This window comes from Thalassophryne amazonica, chromosome 1, assembly GCF_902500255.1.
Source record: "Thalassophryne amazonica chromosome 1, fThaAma1.1, whole genome shotgun sequence".
In the NCBI taxonomy this organism is placed as follows: domain Eukaryota; kingdom Metazoa; phylum Chordata; class Actinopteri; order Batrachoidiformes; family Batrachoididae; genus Thalassophryne; species Thalassophryne amazonica.
Window position 1 is genome coordinate 152,317,456 of NC_047103.1, and position 20,193 is coordinate 152,337,648.

General features: G+C 40.2%; 1 protein-coding gene across 1 annotated transcript in view; it reads right to left on the reverse strand.

Annotated features, from left to right (window-relative positions):
• The window catches only part of LOC117515726 (zinc finger protein Dzip1-like), a 30,799-nt gene extending 12,700 nt beyond the window's left edge, over positions 1–18,099 (reverse strand). Inside the window, 14 exon segments of the mRNA XM_034176433.1 lie at positions 3,728–3,926; positions 4,942–5,117; positions 5,631–5,690; positions 7,726–7,788; positions 7,865–7,913; positions 10,818–10,946; positions 11,029–11,091; positions 11,178–11,297; positions 11,396–11,554; positions 11,726–11,841; positions 11,933–12,017; positions 16,560–17,159; positions 17,314–17,430; positions 17,892–18,099. Of these exon segments, the coding sequence (XP_034032324.1) occupies positions 3,728–3,926; positions 4,942–5,117; positions 5,631–5,690; positions 7,726–7,788; positions 7,865–7,913; positions 10,818–10,946; positions 11,029–11,091; positions 11,178–11,297; positions 11,396–11,554; positions 11,726–11,841; positions 11,933–12,017; positions 16,560–17,159; positions 17,314–17,316 (1,822 nt within the window). The 5' untranslated portion in view covers positions 17,317–17,430; positions 17,892–18,099.
• Positions 18,100–20,193: the final 2,094 nt, after the last annotated feature.

Consider the following 20,193-nt stretch of genomic DNA (forward strand, 5'->3'; position numbering starts at 1 on the left):
CTGTACATCTTAAGACATGTTTGTAGGAAGACGGGACAAAATAACACCTGAAACACTTCATCTTGGTTATCCTCAATGTCAAAGTGTCTTTTAAGCATTGTCAAAAGGAATGGCAACACGAAACTGGTAAATGCTTTGAGTCCTAGTGGTATTTGAAATGTGTTGCAGGCCTTAAATGCAGGAATAGATGAATGAAGCTAACCAGAAATATTAAATATTTTGGGCTCATACTGTCTGCAATGAAACAGAAGTCAAGTAATGTAAGGATCACTGTATTCTTTGATTTTTTTTTGCCTTTTTAATTTGCATTTCTACATTTTCCCCTCTTTTTCTGATTTGGGGTTGTAAATCTGGCTCCAAATCTTCTTGCCTGGTAATGAACATGACTCATGCAGCACATGCTACTGTGCTTACAGCTAAATCTTCATCCAGATTAGACCAAATGTACTGGATGAGCCGAGCCATAATCAATTAGTACAGATTAAAAGATCTCAAACGATTCTTTCAGGAATCTGCACACCATTCATTCATTTTCTATACCTGCTTATTCCTTTTAAGGGTCATGGAGGACCCATTCAAACATGGGGAGAACATGTAAACTCCACAAAGAAAGGCCCCAGGTGGGTAGCAATCCCATGACCTTCTGCCCAACATAAAACCAAAATATCCACCAATAACATCTGATGGGATTCTTCATGGATTAGAATTGCATTATCACTCTCCAAATCTCTTCTGTGGAGTGACAGGCTTTTGCTGTGGGGAGTGACACCAAACATTATCTGTTGCACTTACAACCAAACCACAGATGTCCATAAATGATGTGTAATAATGTGGAAAAAGTATTGAACACACTTACTGAAATTTATTTAACACTTTGTACAAACGTCTTTGTTGGTAACGACAGCTTCAAGACAGCTCCTCTATGGGGAAACTAGTCTCATGCACTGCTCAGGTGTGATTTTAGTCCATTTTTTCCACACAAACAGTCTTCAAATCTTGAAGGAACAGTGAACATCTTCTATGAACGCTGATCTCTCATTCTTTCCATCACTTTTGTAATGGAGTCGACAGATGATTGGCTGGGCCATTCTAGCATCTTAATTTTCATTCTCTGAAACCAGTTGAGAGTTTCCTTGGCTGTGTGTTTGGGATTACGGTGCTGCTGAATGTCCACTCTTGTTTCATCTTCATCTCCTGTTGATGGCAGCAAATTTTATCAAGAATGTCTCAATACATTTTTGCATTCATCCTTCCTTCAATATGAAGTTTGCCAGTGCTGGATGCTGAAAAACAGCCCTACACCATGATGTTCCCACCACCAAACTTCACTGTTGGGATGATGTGCTGTCCCATTTGACCTCCAAACATGGCGTGTATTATGACATCCAAAGAGTTTAGTTTTCGTCTCATCTGACCAGATATATTCTCCCAGTATTTCACAGGCTTGTCTAAACGTTGTGCACAAAACTATAAACAAGCTTCAACATGCTTTTTCTTCAGTATAGGGGTCGTGTAGCGAGCGTGCATACAGGCCATGGTGGTTGAGTGCATTACTTATTGTTTTCTTTGAAAAATTGTCTTTCTCAAGCTCTCCACAAGTGATCATTGGCTCTTGCACAGCTCAGCACCTGGTCGTGGCCATCTTATGGTGAAATTATGTTGTTTCGTCTTTGGGATTATTCCTCCAACAGTGCTCATTGGAACATTCAGAAGTTTAGGAATCCTTCTGTAACCAGTGCCATCAGTATGTTTTGCAATAATAAGGTTGCAAAGATCTTGAGAGCTCTTTACTTTTACACATCATGAGATGTTTCTTGTGTGACACCTTGGTAATGAGACACCTTTTAAAAGGCCATCAGTTGGGACTTAACTACCTGATGTTAATTTGCACTAACAAGGGGCAGGATTGCTTCCTAATTACTGATAGATTTCAGCTGGTGTATTGGCTTTCAATGCCTTTTTGCACCTCCCTTTCTTCAGGTGTTTAATCCCCCCGTGTCATTTCACATTGTAACACATAATTTATGGAAATTTGTGGTTTGGTTTCTTTGCATGTGTGGATTACTTGGGTTATTACTGACATCTGGAAATTTCGTGTCAATAGCACCTTTAGAAATATATTTACTGAGAAAAAATGGTGGTGTGTTCAATACTTATTTTACTTGCTGTATATACACTCAACAAAAATATAAACACAACACTTTTGGTTTTGCTCCCATTTTGTATGAGATGAACTCAAAGATCTAAAACTTTTTCCACATACACAATATCACTATTTCCCTCAAATATTGTTCACAAACCAGTCTAAATCTGTGACAGTGAGCACTTCTCCTTTGCTGAGATAATCCATCCCACCTCACAGGTGTGCCATATCAAGATGCTGATTAGACACCATGATTAGTGCACAGGTGTGCCTTAGACTGCCCACAATAAAAGGCCACTCTGAAAGGTGCAGTTTTATCACACAGCACAATGCCACAGATATCGCAAGATTTGAGGGAGCGTGCAATTGGCATGCTGACAGCAGGAATGTCATCCAGAGCTGTTGCTCGCGTACTGAATGTTCATTTCTCTACCATAAGCCGTCTCCAAAGGCGTTTCAGAGAATTTGGCAGTACATCCAACCAGCCTCACAACTGCAGACCATGTGTAACCACACCAGCCCAGGACCTCCACATCCAGCATGTTCACCTCCAAGATCGTCTGAGACCAGCCACTCGGGCAGCTGCTGGAACAATCGGTTTGCATAACCAAAGAATTTCTGCACAAACTGTCAGAAACCATCTCAGGGAAGCTCATCTGCATGCTCGTCGTCCTCATCGGGGTCTCGATCTGACTCCAGTTCATCGTCGTAACCGACTTGAGTGGGCAAATGCTCACATTCGCTGGTGTTTGGCACGTTGGACAGGTGTTCTCGTCACGGATGATGCGAAGGAGATGTGTTGCACTGCATGAGGCAAATGGTGGTCACACCAGATACTGACTGGTATCCCCCCCCCAATAAAACAAAACTGCACTTTTCAGAGTGGCCTTTTATTGTGGGCAGTCTAAGGCACACCTGTGCACTAATCATGGTGTCTAATCAGCATCTTGATATGGCACACCTGTGAGGTGGGATGGATTATCTCAGCAAAGGAGAAGTGCTCACTATCACAGATTTAGACTGGTTTGTGAACAATATTTGAGGGAAATGGTGATATTGTGTATGTGGAAAAAGTTTTAGATCTTTGAGTTCATCTCATACAAAATGGGAGCAAAACCAAAAGTGTTGCGTTTATATTTTTGTTGAGTATAATAAAAGACCCTACAAGTTTGTTGACTGGAACATGGCTAGTTACACTGGCTCTGTCAAATGAGACAACACCAGCTCTATACTGGAGCAGTCACAGCTTTACACTTTTTCTGATTGCTCAGTCATGCTGCATATTATCAAAAAAACAAACAAACAACAAACAAACAAAAAAAAACCCTCTCAGCTATTAAAAAAGAAAAAAAAAAGAAAAGAAAAAATCACTGCAGCTGAAACTATTAACTGTTAAATTTAAAACAACTGGCAATAATAATGCAGAGTAATTTTTGTGATATTCAACATGAGGTTGCTGAATTTCACCTCAAGTAACAAAAAGTACATCAAGGTTACAAGTGGTTTTGGGTACAGTAAGAATTTCAAAACTTTTACTCATGAGCTAAGAAGTTTTTTTTTTAAGGTTTGAGTCTTAAAAAGCACCTTGACCAGAGGATCTGGTTTGCAGCCCTGTAGCAGGACTACTGCTTCTCCTCTGATGTGTCAGCCTCTTGCTCGACAATTTTGCGAGTTCTTCCCATTGGTTCCAGTAGTCCGGCATCGCCCTTGCAATACTGTCACGCTTAGAACGCATCTTAGCCAAGACAGAACTGAGGTCTTTGTTTGTTAGTCCTCTTTGATCCTGACAAGATAAAAGGAAAGTAAAATCAGTCTAAGTGTGAAGGTTTAGCATTAAGGTTGAAATTGGCTAAGAAAAAAAATGTATAAAATGTTTAAGAAAAATAAACACGAGTCATCAGGAGATGACATATCCCCAAAGTCCCCAGAAATCAGTAATACAAAGTGTCGGGGGATCACTCAAGTACACCCATATGCTAAATATGAATGCAATTGGTAAACTGGTTCTTGCAATACACTAAGAAGGGTGGCAATGACAATATCTTGAATATCTCGCTGTGACCTTAAAATTGACTTCAAGGTCACTACAATCTACTGGTATCATGGGATCACCCAAGTACTACACCCTTATGTTAAATATAAACAAAATTGGTCAACTGGTTCTTGAGCTATCAATCTAACAAGTGTAAATGGACGGACATGCAGACGGATGGATGGATAGGTGGACATGCTGATCATGATATACCCCCGTATTTCGTATCAGGGGGATAAAAAGGATCAAACAGGCTGGTGAGACAAACCCTTGAAAACTGTGTCCTTCTTACACTCTTTATTAACAACCACCCACAGCAGCTAATAACCCGCAAAAGTCATGCTTTGATGTACAACATAATCAGCTTGTATCTTCATTGCAAAAATCACACCATGTCAGTTTACTCTGCTGCAGACGTCATTTATGTTAACAACAAATTTTTAGGGACCAAGCACCCACCAATAGGGTTCGGAGGACGTTATCAAATTTGTTTACATATTTCTGCTTGTGCCTGGCCATAAAAATAGTTGAAGATTTTCCAAAACTTTAATAATCTTATTTTCAAATAAACACGTTTTTTATAACCACATTTAGTCTTCAGAGTGTTTTTACAAATACACGTCTTGAGAAGGGGGTGGGGCTGTCTTGTAATTAAGAGTAATCTTATATTTGGGTCAAGGTGTTACAATCATTTAGATTTAATGCACCCAATTTGTACACCTAAAAATGGAATTAAGGAGGATTTTACTGCATGTGTGTCACGTACAGGTTTCACCCCCAGCTTCACCAGTTTCTCTGTAATTTGTTGCTCCAGCGTCGAGCGCAAGTCTTTCTTGAGATAAAGGTTTTTTCTTATCCCACTGGCGCTCGCCTTCTCTTTCTTCTCAACTGAAGGTTCAGACTTCTTCTCCACTGGCCTCTTCTCAGAGATGCTACTAGAATCTGCGAAAAATAAATACATAATAGTAATAATCACATTAAAAATCAAATTTAATTAATTGGGAGTTATTTTAAGATTTCAGTCACATGTAATGGTGCTGGAAAAATAAAAGGAGAAAATGGAAATTAACATGCATATGCTCTTAAAAAAACTGAACAAACAAGCAAAAAAAAACAAAAAAAAAACACCATGGCGTAGCTTGAGTCAGCCTGATGGAGGTTAGACAGAAGTGACTGGTATAACAGGAGACATTTGTACAAATAGATTTGCCAAAAAGAAGGTAACACCAAAATTTAAGTGGAAGCAATGGCGCAACAGGCATCACAGACCATGAGCTGGCTTTCCAAAAAGATTCTTCATGCTAAGCTCATCTTCATGAGCTTCATTTAGCATCAGCGAGGGTTAAGGTGATCTCAGGCCAACATGCTTCAGGAAAAGGCTGCCAAGAACAGACGGATGCATCCATTCAGGCAGCATGCAGTTGATCGTTCGCTTGATTTTACAATCCATTTTACCTTTGTCCTCTTCTGACAGCTCCTGTATAGGATCCAGCTTTAGAGGAGTGTTGGGTTCCTCTAATTGGAAGTCAATGAGTCAAGGGGGGAAAAAAATTCAGTAAATAAATAAATAAAAATTAATGAAAAAAAAAAAATCAGTGTGAAAAGACGTGTGGACAAAAAAGAAAAAACTTTGGTAGTTTGCTACATATCTGTCAAACCCATCAACAACTTTTGGCATTTGGAGCTGAAATTACAGTCATTTTAAATGTGCCCAAAACAAACAACAAAAACCAAACAACCAAAACCCATTTGATTTGATTGTCAGCCTTTTATGAACTTTGGGTCTGTTTAGGGAAATTCCATGTAAATTATATCATTTAATTTGTCCTTATCTGCCCCTTGTCTGTTTGTGATGTTGATGGACAGGATTTCAAGGCCCAGTCAGGGCCCAGAAAGTGTCCAGTTTAGTGACATTGGTGTTCCATGTTAGATGATGTGGTTATTTTGGCTTCATTGGGTGGTGATCTCTGATGTGCACTGAGCAGGTTTTGATGCAGAATGTGAAGTGGCTGGGATGAGAATCGGCACCTCCAAATCTGAGACCATGGTCCTCTGATGGAAAATAGTGGATTGTCCCCTCTGGGTCAGGGGAGAGTTATTGCCCAAGTGGAGGAGTTTAAGTATCTTGGGGTCTGGTTTACGAGTGGGGTAAGCTTGAGCGTGAGATCGAGAGACAGATTGGGGTGGGTGTCTGATGTTTTACGTAACGCTGTACTGGACCATCGTGGTGAAGAAGAAGCTGAGCCTGAAGGAGAGGCTCTGAACTTACCAGTTGATTTATGCTCCTATCCTCACCTATGGTCATGAACTTTGGCTAATGACTGAAAGAATAAGAACTCAGATACAGCAGTGGAAATGAGAATCCTTTGACAGTTATCTGTGCTTACAATCCTGGACAAAGTGAAAACCTTGACTATCTAGGAGGGACTCAGAGTAGAGCTGCTGCTTCTTTGCATCAAAAGCAACCAGCTGAAGTCTTTCGGGCATTTGTTGAGGATGCCTCCATGGTCGTCTCTCTAGGGAGGTCTTCCAGGCACGTCTAACTGGGAGGAGGTGCAGGGGAAGACCCAGGACACACTGGGGGATGATAGTTTACAGGTGGCTTGCGAATGCCTTGGGATCCCATGGGAAGAGTTACACGACTTTTCTGAGGATAATGAAGACTGGGAGGAGCTGTTTAGTGTGCTGCCACCTCGAACAGGACCCGGATAAGCGGCAGAAAATGAACGAATGAATGATACGCCCAAAAGGCATCATTAATCTTGAACATGTGATAAAAGTCATTTACTTGAAAGCTGGGCAGCCTTTCAAATTTTTAAGATTTAAGCCATAAAAACAATTTTCTTCAGCACCATTATAATTTTATTAGCCTTTAAATAGGGATTCATAACACCTGTTGTCATGGCTAAAGCAAAGCTGACAGGCCATCACCCATCAATCAAAACCTCTGTCTACTGCCGAATTACAGTGAAGGACTTTCAAATTAAATCCTCTTACAGATGACATCATCAAGAAGTGACAAGATGCACTTTAACCTGGAGGCCATCTTGTGATTTTGTTGGTGTGATCTCGGGACTGCAGGATCATAAAATGCACAGGCTTATTACACTCGCAGACCTGTGCACAGTGGTAGCATACATATGGGTAGTGTTTTTGGGCCTGTGTGTCTGCTCGTCCATTGATCCAGGTGTGAACAAAATAATTTGAAGAGTTGTAATCCAATTTGGACTTGACTTGGAGGAATGTTTGATGGTCAGCCAAGGATTTGATTTTTTAGCAAAAACAGAAGTCAAAGTCACAGGCTGAGGCTAAATTCTGGGCTCAATGTGTATATAAATGAGCTATTTAGAGCAACTGTTTCAAAGAACTGGCTACAGATACACTTGTGAACGCTAATCTGAAGTAAAACTGAATCACAAATTATTAATTTTCATGAATCAGTGATGGCATTTAAAGGTGTGGTTGTTAGATTCTCCTAGTGTCCATTCTCATTTTGTTCCTGAGAAGGTACGATTACTGCAAATGTATAATTGCCATTTTGCTAACTTACCAAGTACAACTCTCTTTGGTTTTGGCTCTGGTTTAGGCTCCAGTGCTGGTGAACTGACAATCACTGAAAAAGGTTGACAAGGTGTAGATCATATATGCGAGAAAAATATATCAATACATACATGAGAGATACTCCCTACCTTGTCTTTCAATTACTCTGGTGGGTGGATTTGAAGAAATATTCCTGATCTGAGAATGGACAGAAAAACATTTAATGCAGTTACTGTACATCAATCTTTAAACCAAGATTGCCCATCTCACTAAGACTTTAAAGAGGACAGTCATTATATGAACTCCACTTAAGTTATAAAGTAACTTTTTAGTGTATTCTAACTTAATCTATCTATCTATACATACATATAGAGCTCATACAAAGAGACTGAAAATACTAAAACTCATAGATTCAAATAATGGGCCAAGTCAGACATCCAGGTCAGCTATGTGACTGAGCAACACGGTCACAACATATTTGTTTCAGGCCAAAATTCCAGACCTTTCAATGCTGATGATTCTCAAATTTGAAATTTGTAGCAAAATTTTAATTTGGGGTCTACCTATTGTACTCCATCCATCCATCCATCCATTTTCTTCCACTTTATCCGGAGTTGGGTCGTGGGGGCAGCAGCTCAAGCAAATGTTTGACATGATTTCAACATGTTTCTTTTCAACCCTACCCCCACCACACACACACACGTGCGCGCGCACACACACGCACACACAAATGCTGAATCAGGCTAAGTGCAATGTCCATACTACACACAAAGTCACTGCCAGAAGAAAACATCTTTTGTGTGTGTGTGTGTATATATATATATATATATATATATATATATATATATATATATAAATAAAACTTATTTGAAAATTTTATTTACAGACGTGTAACAGAAGCATCAAATTAACATTTGATACCAAAGGTTTCCCACTGTCTCTTGTTTTCCGCACAGTTCAATAATTGATGAAATGTTTAATCCACGCTCTTCTTTGGATTACAGCTGCAACATGCACATTGAAGTTTGTGATGACATTGCCACACATCTGAAGAGGGATTCTCTGAATTTCCTGATGGATGTTGGTCTTCAGGGCCTCAATGGTCTGTGGGCTGTTGTAGTACATTCTCTAATTGCACGAATTAAAAAAGTGGTAACATTTTATTGGCCCACCCTGTATTTAAAAACATGCATGTTAGGTGAATTGGAAAGTTTAGAATTATCCAAGTCTCCCTTGCAAAGGAGATTTAAATCTCAATGGGACTAACCTGGTTAAATAAAGGTTAAATTAAAATATACTTATATTCCTATCTAATCACTTTCCCAACTAAGTGAGATGCCTTGAGTTTGAGAAGTGTTTTACACCTGAGGCTGTTCGGTGGTGTGTGTGTGTACAATATGCAGCCACAACAAAACACCCAGTGTTGCAGACCGAACCATCCATTTGATTGCTTTGGGTGAAGAGACTGTCTCAGAGCTCCAAAATGATGCATGCGCAGTGGAGGCAGGGCGGACCGTTCGGTCTGCGACACCGAGTGTCTATGCTGTGAAGCAATGTGGTACTTTTATTTTTGACAGCCCCCACTTGCTCAGGATTGCCACACTGGCTCTGGTGCAGTTCCACATTGTGATTTGCCACAAGTTTTATGCCAGATGTCCTCCCTGACGTAATGCCAGTTTTACATGGACAAACAGCTCTTGGCGTTCCCAAATGGGCTCCCAGCCAAAAGCCAATCAGGACCAACAGCACTTTGCTTCATGTGTGAGATGTGATGGGATCAAGTGTCCACAGAGCAGCACAGCTGTGCCTTAAAGTAGAGATGTGGGTTCAAGATTTAAGAAAAGAAAAAAAAAGGGGGGGGGGGGTTGAGCATCACTGTATATTTGTCACTGTAATCTCATCAATTTTATGAAGCTTTTGTTGCAAAGTCACAACTTTAAAATTTTGTAGAATTTTACATTTTTTTCATCATGATGAGTTTTTGTCTTAAATATTACTCCACCACCATGGCTGAATTTATTTATTTTACCTACTAATAACGCCTTAGTATGCTGTTGTTCAAACACATAGTGTTTGGATCTATGTGGGGAAGCAATACCACCAAACACGTGTAGGTCCAGGTTCTCCTCTTGGTTTGCAGTACAACCAGAACACATGGATGTTTGGGTGTGTGTATTTTCTCTCAGCAGGCAGAGACTATTCCACTCACACAATGACAATTAGCACAATCCACTGTTACCACCTCAAACAAATATGTGTTGACTGTGTTGCACAGTCACATAACTGTTACCTGGATGTCTGATTTGGCCGATCATTTGAACCAATGAGAGTTAGCATTTTCAGATTTCCTCAGATTTTACACACATTTGCGTGATTATAACACTGCACACTGGTGAAGCAGCGATAGCAGTCTTGTTTTTGTGAGCGTGTGTCTGTGGACAAGAAAACTCAAAAAGTCTGGAAGGATTTACTTCCAGCTTGGTGAGAATATTACTTGGATAGATATCTAGAGGTGATTAGATTTTGGAGTAGTTCGGTCAAAGTTGAAAAGGTCAAACAAAACATGGTCCAAAAAATGTTTTTTTTTTTTTGTATATCTCAACAACCAAAAAGCCTAGATGAATCTAAAGGATACATTGGTCAGAAAAATATTTGTGATTGTATGCGTGACGTGATAATGAAATCACACAGAAGTCACATGATGAAGTCATACATAGTCAAAAACAGGACAGACATACGTATTTATAGTTACTTGTACATTTAAAATGTGGTGCTTAGAGCTCACAGCCATCTAATGTCTTTGAATAATCACATTGTTTCTTTTCATTTTCTGGTCCTTGTTTCCAGGCTGATTAAGATTCCAATTCAGTTTTTAAAACTTGAAGGGCCCTGAAAATACAATCAGACACCAGAATATTCCACACTTGTATGAGTTGTGTATAGTGTGTGCATGTACAGTATCATCATATCTAAATCCAACACAATTTGTGCTCATGTAGCAAATACAGGATATCCTGAACAAGGACTGACCCTCTGCCTTGTTTCCGCTCTGGTTGAAATCGCACCAAAAACTGCTGTGAGTGTTTGTGAGTCACTGTTAACCTGCTCCCTCTGAGCCTTGATGGTTTTCTCCTTCTCCTGCAGCCTCCTTTCCATCTCCTCCTGCAGCTTCTGGCTGTGCTCCTGGTGCTCAGACATAGATGCCTGTATTCTGCTCACCTCATTCAGCAGCTGGAGGATGACAGAAAGAGGGTGCACTGTCCAGCTGCCTTAAAAACAATGTTTTAAGCACAAACATTTCGCTAATAAATACCTGATTCTTTTCGGACTCGTGTTGAGCCTTCACATCTTGCAGTCTGAGTTCCCACTTTATGTCCTACAAGAAGATATTGCTAACATGTCAGCTTCCATTTAAACGCTGTGTATTTGTAGGTTTTCAGGCTGCGGTCTTGCTGCACTGACTTGTTTTTTCAGCTGGTGTTCGAGCTTTTGGAGCATTTGTGTCTGCATCTCTTTGTAATTGTCCATGTCTCGTTCTGGTTCAGATCTTTCAGGCTTAGCTTTTTGAGACAGATTCACTTCCTGTGAACCAATAAAACACGTGCGAAATAGCAAAAAAAAAAAAAGTCATGAAAAATAAAAGATGCACATAGAAAAGACAAAAAGTGTAATTTTCCTACATTTAGAGTCTGAATATTTCGGCTGTAAAGAAATTCCATCTCGCGACGGATGCCGACTCGGCTGTCCTCGATCTTCCGGTCCATGCGAGCCATTTCTTCAGCCTTAAAACGATCGATTTCTCTCAGTAGCTCTTTGTGCATGGACTGCTGCTCTTTTTCCTGGAATGACAAGCTCTTCATCAAGGGATCAAACATCAAGAAATGATCCTATTAATAGTGTATGACAGAGTACTTCCAACTTTCATATTTTAAGTCATTAGCTTGATGAAACAACAAATTGTGATGGCATGTACAAACTGAGCTCAAAGTAGAACCGTCTGGTTTTCCTACCTGAGCTGTTTTGGCTTCTAAAGCCTGTTGCTGTTGAACAATCCGTTCCTTCAGAGTACTGATCTCTACTTTGAGGCTTTCAATCTGAGATTTCTTCTCATTGTCTGATTGCAAATCTGGAATATATTTTAGAAAACAAAACAAGACATTGGCAAGAAAAAACACATATACACTTCTCAATCAGCCCTCAGCAACTGCTTGACTTACAGGTTTCATACTCATCAGGGTGGCGCCGCTGCATGTGACTCTGGAGGAAGGAGGAACTGATGAAGGACTTATCACAATGCAGACACTAAAATTATTAACAACATTTACATTAATAACAAGAACAACAAAGAGGAGCTGTTATATATGACGTTATGGAGCTTCGTTCAAAACACAAACACAGATATTTATGTTAAGACAGAAAATGTACCTTTTAAATAAATCTAAATAAATTAACTCAGACTAACTGAGATACTGTTTGTTTAAATGAGCAATAATCCATGCAATATGGAGTAGGACCACAATGATGGATTTTTTTTTTTTTTTTTATAAGGTTGTACCCCACCCATTATTTTTAAAATTATTTGAGTAATCACATCTATTAGTTTTACTGGGGGGAATTTAAGACAGAAATAACACTTAGCGTTCAAGATATGGAGGTAAATTGCTATTTTTCTCTTGCTGCCTCTCTCTGGTACTGTTCACATTTATGGCTGAAGAGTCAATCACATTATTTTTTGTCTGTGTGGCAAATATATCACTTCATCTCTCTTTTTAAAGAAATCATTACCTTCTTTTAATCTGGCCTTTGTTTAAATACTGTACTAGTTCTGTCCTCCTGGCATCCATCCATCTGCGAGCATCCATCTTGTTTTTTTTTGTTGTTGCTTTTTGTTTGTTTGGTTTTCATACACTTTTTCACTTCAGTTTCTATTTATTTCATTTATGTAGTGCCAAATCACAACAAAGCTGCCTCACGGCACTTCACAGAAGTTGGTCTAACCTTACCAACCCCTACAGCAAGCACACAGGCAACAGTGGTAAGGAAAAACTCCCTGTGATGATTTGAGGAAGGAAAGCAGACCAGATTCAAAGGGGTGACCCTCTGTTTGGGCCATGCTACCGACACAGTTGACAACACAAATATACAGAAAATTTGTATCTTTTGTTTCTATCTGCACATGCGCGAATGACATCACTCCAATGTGTGAGTGACAATCTCTGTTGCATTTGATGCACGTGTACTGTGATGCCTGCTGAGGCTGTTGCTCCTTCCTCCTAGCTCGATGCTCAGCAAGACTTTGGTTCCTCTCCTGCTCAGCCCTCTGTGCACCTGTTCTGACAGTAAGACGCCAGGCTGCACGGTCCTCTGCACACTGCTCCCACGTGTTGATATTGATGCTGCACATTTTCATGTCCTTCTTGCAGACATTCTTGAAACACAGGCGTGGTTGACCGGCCAAACGAGTACCCTCTGTCAGGTCACCGTACAGTAGAGCTTTAGGAATGTGCCCCAGATCCATTCTCCTGATCTGGCCAAGCCAACGAAGGCACCTTTCACCAAGAATGGTGAACATGCTGCTCATGTTGTCCAAGACCTCTGTGTTGGGCACCTTGTCCTGCCATCCGATGTGCAAAATTCATCTAAGGCACCTCAGATGGTAGCTGTTAAGCTTTTCTCAAGTCTGGCGTAGGCAGTCCATGCCTCACTACCATAGAGGAGTGTGCTGAGCACGCAGGTCTGGTAGACGCGCAGTTTTGTCTTCTGTGAAGATGGAGGTGTTCCAGACTCTGTGGCTTAGTCTTGCCATAACTGCTGCTGCAAAGGCAGCAGCAGTTATGGGGAGCAACTGTGTGAAGATTCTGAAAAGTCTCGGGGCAAGGACACAGGCCTGTTTCACCCCACTGCGGACTGGGAAGGCCTCTGATGTTGCACCGTTGAAGCAAACTGTACTGTGCATGTTCTCATGGAACGAAGAGACCACTGCGAGGAGTTTTGGGGGACAGCTGATCTTCTGCAGGAGCCTAAAGAGTCTACTTTGACTGAAGGTGAAGTAGAGTGGCATTTGCTGCTCTTGACACTTCTTCTGCAGCTGGCCTGTTGAAAAGATCATGTCAACGGTAGACCTCCCAGCTCAAAAGCTGCACTGGGACTCTGGGTAAACACGCAAGGCCAAGGTCTGTAGATGTGTTAAAGCAAAACGGGCGAAGGCCTTACCAACAGTGCTGAGAAGGGAGATGCCTCGATAGCTATTGCAGTCGCTTCTGTTTCCTTTGTTCTTATACAAGCTTACGATGCTCACATCTCGCATGTCCTGGGGAATGTGTCCCTGTTCCCAGCAGAGGCAGAAAATATTGTGCAGGTGTTTTAGCAGCACAGGTTTCCCACTCTTTAAGACTTCTGATGAGATGCCGTCACTCCCTGGGGCCTTCCCACTAGCAAGGCAATCAATGGCTTTTCCAGTCTCTTCCATGGTTGGTGGTGTGTCTCTTCCATGACTAGCAGATCTGAGATGTCCTTAAGAGCTACGACTATGACAATGTTTTGGGTTGCGTACAACTCGAAATAGTACTCAGCTCAGCTCTGCAGCTGCTTCCCCTGGTCTGTGATGACGCTGCCTTTCTTTGACTTGAGTGGGTGCAGACTTGGAGGTGGATGGGCCTGTTGCCTTCTTGATGCCCTCATATGTGCCTCTTGCATCCCCAGCGTCGGCAGCTGTCTGTATACTGCTGCAGAGGTTCAGCCAGTATGAGTTGGACAGTACTAGCAAAGACAGTACTAGTAAACACAGTAATAGTTCTGTGGTGAGTAGTTTATTTATAGTATAGTTGCAATGATCAATCACATAGTAAATTAATTACTATTTTGAAAATCCATTAAATAATTTTGAGTCCAAATTTTTTGTTTTTTAGCTTCTTAAATGTGAACATTTTCTGCTTTCCTTACTCCACTCTGACAGCACACTGAATATTTTTGGATTATGAACAAAACAAGATATTTCAGAATGTCATCTTAGGCTTTGGGAAACACTGACTGACATTTTCTGTTATTTTCAGAACAAAACAAATAATTGATTGATCCAGCAAATAATCAGTGAAGTAATTGATAATGAAAACAATCATTATTTTGCAGCCCTATAGATCATAATTTTATGTTCTGTGTAGATTTGTGTCTCTGGAAGTGGCAAAGCTCTGTGCAAGATTTTCTGCCCTAATTCACCCCCATAGATGCTTTTTAAAATTGCTGGCACCTTGTATAATTTATATTTTAGAATTTTTTGTTTTTAATTTTAAAATAAACACTTACGACAAAATAATACAAGGTTATTGGTAGACTATATGGTTATGGTTTATTGGTAAGTTACCCAAAAGATTAATCAACGAATCAAAAAACAATAAATAAATTCAATGGAAAAATATAATCATTAGGTTAAATGACTAATTGAAAAAAAAAAAAAAAATCACATTGATTACAAAAATAACTGTTAGTTCCAGCCCTAATTTATAGATTAAAATATACTTCCCCTGCATTGATTCCACATTAATTTGGAGCTTCAAAGTGTGGATGCATTTGTACTCACAAATGTTAGGTGCAACATATCACAATTAAGAACAGAGAAATGTGCACATTATCAGATGATTTTTTTAAACAGTCCATACATATATAGAAAATAAATCATGCACTGAGTTCTGGCATTTGTTTGCAGTCAGACAGATAGCGTGAATGATGCCGATTTGCTCCCTGCTGCGGGCGACACACACTCCAGCTCACGGACACTTAAGATGTAGAAATATATGTTCACTCTGCTCTAGTCATGCACACACTCACACACGCACGCACGCGCACACACACGCTACACGCTGCATTTAACAATGCTGTTCATTGTGGCTTTGACTTCATTCAATTTTAAAGTCCCTGCTTCTGATATCTCACCAGACCATATGGCAGAGGAGATTAAACGGCAGAGACGGAGAGCAATCTGTCTGCAAAGTGATGCAAATGCATTACGGTAAAAGTCTGGAATTATTTTGGAACCAAAACTAAAGTTGTCATACATCAGACAGGCCCCAGTGTGTGTCACACTGGATGCATTTAATTTGAAGAAATACAAAATGAGCATGCTAACATTACTACAACAAACAGTAAAATGTCAGAAGTCCTTAAAGGACACATAGACGGTCTCTCTATCAATTATTGAACCACCTATATCAGCTGAGCCGCTACCGCACACCTAGCAACCACATGCTGTCATGACACATTATGTCTGTTGCCTTGGCAACTACTTGTCCAGGTCAATGGCAGCTGCACACTTGAAAAACAGATGGAGATTTCTGTATTTGATTTGTACTCAAAATATCTGCTACCTGCAGCCCGCAGACACCAAATTTAAACCCAACTGGATCCAACCATAGCCTGAAATATGACCATTTAGAAAACACCCACAGAACAAATCCTCTGTTAAAGAATGGGGGAAACTGAGGGTGGGAGTGTTTTTCTTTCTTGCTGCCCTTTTCAACCTTTTGTAAGCAGATAAAAAAAAATACCAACACCCTCTTCTATGTGGTTCCAAATCTATAGTCTTCCAGTCTGAAAACAAAGGTTATTACATCAACACCAAAACTACCTATGCAATGAAGGTTTAACAACACAAAATTATACTGTTTTAGTTTGTGATTAAATGTTCTATTTGTACGTTTTGTCCCAAAACCTGGTGCCAAAGGCACAAAGCAGCAGGAGCAGCTGTGAGTGTTGCAGGAGAACAATGAGAGCGTGTGCCCCAAGGAGGAGGAGTGATAATGGGTGTGGGTGATGTGTGTCATGCAAATGTTAAATGATACCCCTTAGTACCTTCTGGCCACTGACGATTCGTGGCATGAACAAGGACTGCTGGTTACGAATCATCTTCTTCCTCTGCTTTAGCTCGTTGGTCATCTCCTTCTCCTTTTCCTCCTGCTTCTTCAGCTGAGCCAGAACCTGATCACGCTCCCTGCCGACAGCCACCAGCCTCTCCTCGAGCGCGTGCAGGTTAGCGGTGAGAAATTCCTGACAGTGCAGGAGCCACTCTACTGTAAGCTGGGCCAGCCGCAAAAGCTTAACCAGCGCTGGGTCCACTGGGCTGTGACAACGCTGGCATCGCTCCCCGTCCAAGCTGCAAAAGGTCACCGTATTGATGTACTCCTGAAGAGCATCCACATCCAGCTGGCTCACCACCAGGTCCACATCCACGGCATTGATCCGCCGCCAGTCCACGCTCTCCCTCCGCGGGCGGAACTTGAAGGGGAGGACATTAGAGGTGGTGCTGGACGGAGTCATACCCGATGGCGGTACGGTGTGGCCGTTTATGGATTGCTGGCTGGGCGGGGAGTTCACCAGGGATGGGATCCCTGCTGATGAGTGTGTCCCTGGAGTGTCACTGGTGTAAGGATAATAGACACCAGCATGGAATGGCTGGAACAGAAATCAAGAATAGCTCTGAAAGCATCACCTTGCAAGTCTGAACAACTGAGATTAGCATCAAACATCACAATCACAGGAAGAGGGAGAGCGAGAGAAAGAAAGCAAGCAGCATCTGTCTACCTAACGCTGCCACTGCTCCTCTTACCATCTTCGACTGATTTTGTCTGTATGGAGAAACAAGCCAGAAGACTGACAATCGGCACCGGTTCCGCCCCCTTGAATCTCAACGCTGATGTTACCATGGAGACAGAAACCAGCATCTCTGGGGACAAAATGTTGTCAAACTACTGCAGGCAATCAGTAAATGTTTCCCTACAGTGTGTCTGGAAATATTTAAGCGTATAAAGTGCTGAATAAAAGCTGACTTAATGACGGGAACCAAGAGGTGATAATGCTAGCGGTTACCTTGCTAACACTAAACACGGCAACCCGAAACAATCACTTCAAGTTGGGACATGCTTTTTTTCTTGTTTTTTTTTTTAATCCCCCGACCTCAACACGAGCAGGCATGCTTGAAAACCTTCGTGTAAACAGTTACACGCCACCATAACCAGCTAACTAAAAACTTAACAGACCTGACTAACTACACTCTTTTTGAGCTATAGCTAACGGACGTTTTTGCTCAACGTGTGGTTCAAAAATATTTGAATAGTTGCATTAAATACAGTATAAATTCGTTTAGCACAGTTCTCCTGTGCATTATACTATTTTAAAATACCTTACCTGAGGGTTAAAGTTAGTACAGAAAAGGTTTACGGGGCAAAAAAAAAAAAAAAAAAAAGTTCTCTGAAGACGACACCCCAGGCGATTTGCGGGTGACGTAGCAGCTGGGCTCCACATTCCTAAATCTCTGCTCGCAAAAAAACGAGACGGCTGTCAAGCTAGCGACAATTACAACAAGAGTGCTTTTACTTTGAAGGGAAGCGCATTCAAAATAAGAGCCTTATTTAGTTTTTAAAACGTGTAAAAAAATACGCATTTACAGCCACACCGTAACGATGATAATAATAATAATAATAATAATAATAATAATAATAATAATAATAAACTAGTTTTCAAGCTCTTGACTAAAACTACTAAAACTAATGAACAACTGATAAAAGCTTAATTTATATATTATAAATATAACTAATGCACTTCTGTTAACATTAAAAGGTGTGCATCTTAGAGCATGTAGAAAACCATTTTCATAATTAGATCAAACTGCCGTTTTTGTATGAAGAAGCATGTTTTTTTTTTATTTGAAATAATTAATAAACCAATACTAATAATATGCAAAAGACAAGCTTGTTATTATGACCTTGTATGCACATATACAGTGCTGTGGAAAAAACCCCTATGTCTGACTTTATGAAAAAAAATTTACAACAAAGATGCTGCAAAAATAAAAGCTTTATTTTTTTGATAAAATATCAGATTGATATACATTCAACCACAAAGTAAAATAAACATCTCTTGTGACTGTCTTTTATGTTTAAACTCGAAATTTTATGGGTAAACTATCAAAATATACCATGGTTTTAAAAGAACATCTTATTTATGTGGCTATTTGTTGTGTTTGAGTTGTAAATCAGCAATGTCATCAGGTTTTCTTTATTTAAAAATGCGTCAATTCGTATACCACTCTGTAGTTAATTGAGATTTTTTTCATTTTTTTATTTTTTATTTTTTATTAACGTGTGGAAATTTCAAGTTAGTCTGTTTTATGTTGAAAAATAGCTTTTTATATCCGGTAATTTCCCGTCTACTTGACGCAGTCCGCGGAAAGAAGGGGGAAGGGAGAAGCATCCTTTGAGATGGGGAATTTAAAAAGAGGGATCATGGAGGCAGGGGTGACCGCCCCCCTTCCCACGTGCAGATACAAAGCAAAATGTGAAAAGAAGTAGATTATTTATAACTACTTAACTAAATTCTTTTGGGTTTTCCCAGTTTTACTGTGTGGTGCTACAGCGAATCCAGTATAGCTCTGCATGCTCATATGCAGGGTTGGGTAGGATTACTTTGAAATGTAATCCAAAAGTAATCAGATTACAAGTAATCCAAAAGTATGTACATACATACATGTAATCCACATGTATTCTTTCAAAGTAATCCTACCCACCCTTGCTCATATGACATAAGTTTTATTTGGGGTACAATTCCTGATGCAACTCCAGATAATGAACCATAGCTGGTCTCAACTAGGGACCTTCTTGATGAGAGAAACGTGAACTCGCCACTTGCACCACTGTGTTTTATTTCTATCTAAGTGCATACAGTATCTGTGGATGTCTGGGTTTGTTGTCTCATCTCACTCTGCAGATGCAGCGGTGGCTTGTGGTCAGCATTATTAACTCACGTACAAAGAAAAAAGAGAGTTAATAAACTCACACCTTCAAGCATTGATCCATAAGGACCGCTCACTCATCGTGCTGCCTGTTTCTTCTTAATTTTGACATCGCAATCACTTATGGACATACTGTAATTACTGTAAGGTGCTTTAACAAGCTCACCACAAGAACCGGTATGAAACTAAAAACAACAACCCCCCCAAAACAAACAAACAAACAAAAACAAAAAACAAATAGATCAAATCTAAGATAAATTCTCTCCTAATAAAATGTGAGCAGCAAAAATAATGTTCAATGTTCAAGCCAGTAGCAGCAGGCAGACCTCCAAATGATGGCGATAATCGAGACCACCACTAATATATTTCAGTAGCTGAGGTGCACTGATGAATTATTAAAATGTGTTTGATGTAAGATCTCAGTTGGCTTATATATTTAATTAAACAGTCACTCTGGAATAATTATGGTAAGGCTCACTATGGCATCAAACAATGTTATTGTGACGTGTGTTATGAAATGGAATTAAATGTACGAGTTATGATGATTCACACACACAGCATTATTATATGCGTAACGCTGCCACTCACATTTTAACCCTCTGCAAAATGTTCGCATGCAAGCGTCACAGCTTGTGCATATATACACACATTATGTCATATAGTTTGTTTTTATAAATCACAATGTATAAGATAAAATTG